At 27.1% G+C, this 5721-nt stretch overlaps 1 protein-coding gene across 1 annotated transcript in view; it reads left to right on the plus strand.

The window, feature by feature from the left end:
* The first annotated feature begins 513 nt into the window (after positions 1-513).
* LOC122637219 (putative odorant receptor 92a) overlaps positions 514-5721 on the plus strand; it is a 6434-nt gene continuing 1226 nt past the window's right edge. The window contains exons 1-4 of the mRNA XM_043829222.1: positions 514-539; positions 2164-2611; positions 4040-4325; positions 4948-5047. Coding sequence (XP_043685157.1) covers positions 519-539; positions 2164-2611; positions 4040-4325; positions 4948-5047 — 855 coding nt within the window. The 5' untranslated portion in view covers positions 514-518. The remainder of the gene's footprint in view (positions 540-2163; positions 2612-4039; positions 4326-4947; positions 5048-5721) is intronic.

Genomic DNA, 5721 nt, shown 5'->3' on the forward strand with positions numbered 1-5721 from the left:
AACGAAGGGTTGTTGGGGTTGGAAACTTCTAACAATGTCAGAGCGAAGAAGGGTGATTATACCCTAAGAGATGTTACTTTTTTTTCAATAACTATGATCACCCTCTTTACTAAAATAGAAAAAAAATAAAAGGAAAAAAGAAAAAGAGGAAAATATTCAATGACAGGTAATGAGAATGGAGTTATAGCAAGTTTTACATGAGGGTTGTGAGACAGAGGGATGTCTTACGTGGTGAACAGAAGCAATGAGAGCACATTTTTTTATGAATATTCCAATCCCCCTTGTCCCACTACCATAGACTGACCATAATCGTTGCAACAAAGTAACGGTTTAATTCGTTATTAGAAGAAGTTACGGACAAGTTGTTTCTCAATTTATTTTTCGTCGACTTTTTATTCAAGTTGATTATTTATTCAATCAACCCCTACATGTGTCTTTCAACTTTTCAAACGTAGTTTACCAGGGAGGACGCTCGACCATTTTGTGTTCAGTCTTTCGCGAACCTCCGAAGGGATAAAATGGGAAAGGATAGCATAGAAGTAAGATAAAGAGCAAGGATCGATTTTCTTTTTCTAATCATATAACGAGTTTCCTATCTAATATATAATAATCGTATTTACGACGCTGATAAGTGATATGGATATCCTACGTATTGGTTGGAAATTATTTATCATTGATCAAAGTGTTCTAATTGTATTTCTACTGAAAATTATTTTAATGAAATATTTTTTACGAATTTATTTTCATTTGTTGTATATATTTTTGTCATGTTCAATTTCATTTATAACCGTAGAAATATTATTAGTTTCTTTATCCTTTTTGTTTTTATATTTACGAGGGTATTTCATGATTTCATGCTTATTTTTTCTTAAGCCGACAATTGTACCATCAAGATGTCACAAGTTTGATTTTTGATTTTAAAAAATTATTTGATTTTAAGAATAAAAGTTTTAAAAGAAATAAATGTTTATCTTAATATATGTAAGTGCATATAGTGAAAAATATGATACGATGAGTCTTAATAATTATATTCATTCTTTTTGATGAAGAATCATCGGGTAAAATTTTGAACGGACAATATATCGGGTGTTCAAAACAATGCGTTAACAAATCATTATCTCGGAAAAGCAACATTTTTATGAAAAATTGTTGTATCAAGTGTTATTTGATTTCAATAGAGAAGATATTACAGCATTTATTCATTTTATTTAGTGAAAATATTTAACGTCATTACACGATCAACATTATCGTTCAATAAAAATATATTTCATTGGAAATTTACGTCTGTTATCTTCTTTTTTTTAACTCATAATAAATTTCAGTTATAAAAAATGGAGACTCGTATCTAAACAAAATTATGTTGAATTCGCTACAAGATCTTTTAATAAATAAAAAAAAATGCAATATTACATCTCCTCTGTCTTCGAACAAGTTTTATCTGAAGTATTTGTTTCGAATACGTTATATTAATGAAATAAAAACTTACTACGGCCTTATTTTGACACCCATTGTAATATAATAAAAAATACATAAATATGATAATAATGCAATATACATACATATATATATATATATATATATATATATATATGTATGTATGTATGTATGTATGTATGTATGTATATATATTGTATATAAATGTATGTATCAATACTATTTATATGTGTTCCTTTTCGTAAAATTTAAACATTATTATTAATTATTTTAATATTAAAATATTAATCTTGAATACTAAAATAATTCTAATATTCAAATATTTAACAGCAGTGAAAACATAGATTGTATAACTATAATAAAGTACAGGTATATTTAAATATTTTAAATAATAGAATTTATACGTATATATATGTACATATCATTTTTTATATTACAGTATATTTGACTTTTATACAACTTTTATACATTTGACTTATATTACAAAAATTGAGGTAAGATACGATCTAATTGAAATTCAAAATCTGTATACATATAAATGTGTATATCTATAGTATTAATCTGTGTTATATTAATTACAAACATATATGTTATACATATACATATATATATATATATATATATATATATATAATTATATTAACTGTAATAAAATGTATTTGAATGCATAAAAAATAATTATTCCGAAATCAATATAACAAATTAACTAACTCGATTTTTTTATTATAGGAAATAGGAATTGCTAATGTTCAGAGATCATTCAATTGGAGCTCGCGGCTCTTAAAATGTATGGGAGTTTGGCCGTTGAAGAACTACGTTCCGCTATTTATCTTCTTCTTCATATATCTTTCTATTCATTGTTCTCTAACACTCTTACAATTGATTTTGTCTCCAAAAACTATGGATAACGTGATATCGAACATGGCAGAGAATATACTTCTGATGATGACACTTACGAAAATAACAGTCGCTAGAGTAAATCGAAAAGCATTGAGTAAATTACTTGCCGAAATCAAGGACTGTTCACTTAATGAGAAATATGAAACTAAGGAGGAGAAATTGACATTTTTGAATTATACTAAATTACCTCCATATTTTATTATAATAATCGCCTCTTCAATGACAATGGTCGAAATATTATATTACTCGACTCGACTTACATATGGAATTCAAAGTGGTAATTTATAATTTTTGTTTTTTTTTTTATATATGCATTATATTTTAATTATTTTATATTAATTCCTTTAGAGATTTGCCACCTTGTGTAGTACGACAATTTTTTTTAATTAATTTATCTGTTTATTTATTGAATTAATAGATGTACTCACACATCATACAGAGACACATACTTATACACACACGCACGAGCATGCAATAATCGCCCATCATATTTAATGTCTATAAAAAATAATCTAATTTCGTCCTCCCAACGTTCAAAAGAATACATACATCATTGCATGTTTTTCAATTTTCAATCGGGATTTAAAGACAGGACCAGAAATTAAAGCAACAGCAAATTAGTAATTATTTACGGATTAATTTCGAAGATCAATTAGTTCGAATATCGATTCTGAAAATTTGATAAGAGCCCATTTTGACTTGATACGAAATTGTTCAAAGAGGACTACATGCGGAATTCGATAATAATGTTCTAAAATGGCAATTCAAAAACGTCTTCATGAAAAATCCAGATAATTGTATCCCCCATCAATTGTCGACTATGGAGGAAGATCAGCGAGAAAGAATTTACAAATAGTTATCGACAAGACAACGAGGTGATCTATTTCTTAGCATAATCGTGACCGTCTACTTGAAATGAGTTCTATACAGTAACTTAAAACGACACGAATCAATGATTTTCTCCGAACCAACTCTTCCTACCCAAACATAACCACCTGATCTGACTTTGAAAAAGATGCTATCGCGTGTTTAATGGTATCGCACCGGTGTAATACATTTTGAGTTACCATAATCAATTCCAGCTGATGATTATACTCAACAACTGGAACTGTTGCATAATTAATTTTTTAAAAAACAGCTGACACTGTTCAACAATGGACGGGTCATGCCGCAACATGGTAATGGCAGAGACCGTGGTTCAAAATGAATCAAAGAGAATAATAAACCAATTTTGCTAAGAAGTGTTTTCGAATATACCGTATTAATTCTATATTATGTCACTTATTTAGATCTGTGGAATTTTTCATAAAAAATAAAATTTCTCGAAATGTCAATAGTTTCTGTATTCAGAATATTCACCTCGAATCATATTTTTCACCACTGCGTGCACATTATTATATAACAGGACTTAAAAATTTACAGGAGAGATGACAACACGCGATTCATTAGAAAATAATTTTTTTTAATTTCTATTCATGTACCAATCTTATTTTAAATTAATCGATTACTTACAGATACCATTTACTATAGATACCATTATTATTACATGAATATTATGGTTTATAATTGTATCGGACATCAATCCGATATAAATATTCAAAATATTTCTTTTAATCAGCTAATCGAATGATTTTGTTCTTTTATCTTTTCGTAATTATTTTTCTGAAAGATCTTTTGTTCCTTTTTCTATTTTTCTACTTTTCAGCAAAGAAAAACGATTCCATGGGTTATCAATTGCCGTACAGAACATTACATATCGCGGATTTAAGTGACACCAGAATTTACGCTTTGATCTGTGCTTATCAAACAATAATCATACCTAGTATACTATTCGGTTACGTAGGATTCGACTGCATGTTTGTCAATTTGTCTGTTCAAGTAATTGCACAGTTTGCTGTATTGTCCTATAAGGTCAAGGCACTGTTAAATAATTCTGAAAATTATTATGAAGGTATGAAGGAAATTGTTCGACGACATTATCAATTGATAAGGTAAAATATCATATAATTATATAAAAATAATTGATGTGTGTGGTTATGTGTGTATCTCTAAATATAAACAATGATAAGTAATTGAATTTTCAAGTTTATTAATTGATTTTTCTAATTTATTTAGGAACAGACATACATACAAACACATAAACACACGCGCGCGCGTGTGTGTGTGTGTGTGTGTGTGTGTGTGTGTGTATGTTATTAATTTTTGTATTACATTATCAGAAATAGATGTTTTTGAAAAGCTACTGCTTGTTATTGGATTAATAAAATATGACGGCTCTCACATAGTTTTTGATTCAACCATTTAGTTTCTTCTTTATTTATTTAGCATTTTCTTATACATTATTCTTTATTTATTATCTAATTATTTTTTCATTATTTGTCACTTCAATGTATATTCATTACGTTTTAATTATTATTGAATTATATATTTATTAATTTTAAATATCCTCATGTTGTAGAATGTATCAAAAATTAAAAAAGTAATATTTGTTTTTGTATAATATTGAATTGATTCTATTTTTATTTTCTTTTTAAATAATGGAAAAACAATAATAATAATGAACTCAATCGTAATATTTCATTTCTTATTTCTACCTGAAATATAATATTTCAGATTGACAGAAGCATTGGAAAATAACTTTAATTACCTGATTTTGCAGCAACTAATGGGTACCACCGTTCATATCTGTATTTGCGGTTATCATCTACTTATGGTAAATATACAAAAGAATATATCTTTTTCTTCTTTCTATCTTTTTAAGGATGTACATATCTCCGTAGCAAAAAAAAAAACATTTTTTTTGCTATTTCCTTAGATTCTCATTTATTTTTAACTGATCTATCTAAATAATTCAAATGATCGTTTCTTTGCACAATAGGAATTACTTTAAAAATTAAGTTAATAATTGTTTTCTTCAAAAGTAATAGAAAATGGCAGAGAAACAGATATGATCAATAATATATGTGAAGTTTCATTACTTAAAATAATTTCTACAACTATCCAAAAAAGAAGAATCCATGGTAAAAAGAAAATTTATTCTTAAAATATAAGAGTTAAAGGAGTATTTCCTGATCCAAGTTTTTTACATATTTCTTTTCTCCGAAATGACTGACGTTTATATTTATATTTTATTAGTACTCCAAAAAAATTACATTGTCGAGTTCGTTAAAAAAGAGGAAGCACTTCGCAAAAAAATAAGATTGATAAGAAGTCTAAAATTTAATGCTGGAAAAATATCAAATCTATCGATTCATTCGTTCTCCAGATATTTTTCATATAAATTTTCAAGTCTTCGATGTTACTGTTAAGAAAAATATGCATCTGCAGTTTCCTATTGCATTTACAAACAGATAACGATTATCTATGTATACTAGTAATCAATAATCG

The sequence above is a fragment of the Vespula pensylvanica genome, chromosome 25, assembly GCF_014466175.1.
Source record: "Vespula pensylvanica isolate Volc-1 chromosome 25, ASM1446617v1, whole genome shotgun sequence".
Classification (NCBI taxonomy): domain Eukaryota; kingdom Metazoa; phylum Arthropoda; class Insecta; order Hymenoptera; family Vespidae; genus Vespula; species Vespula pensylvanica.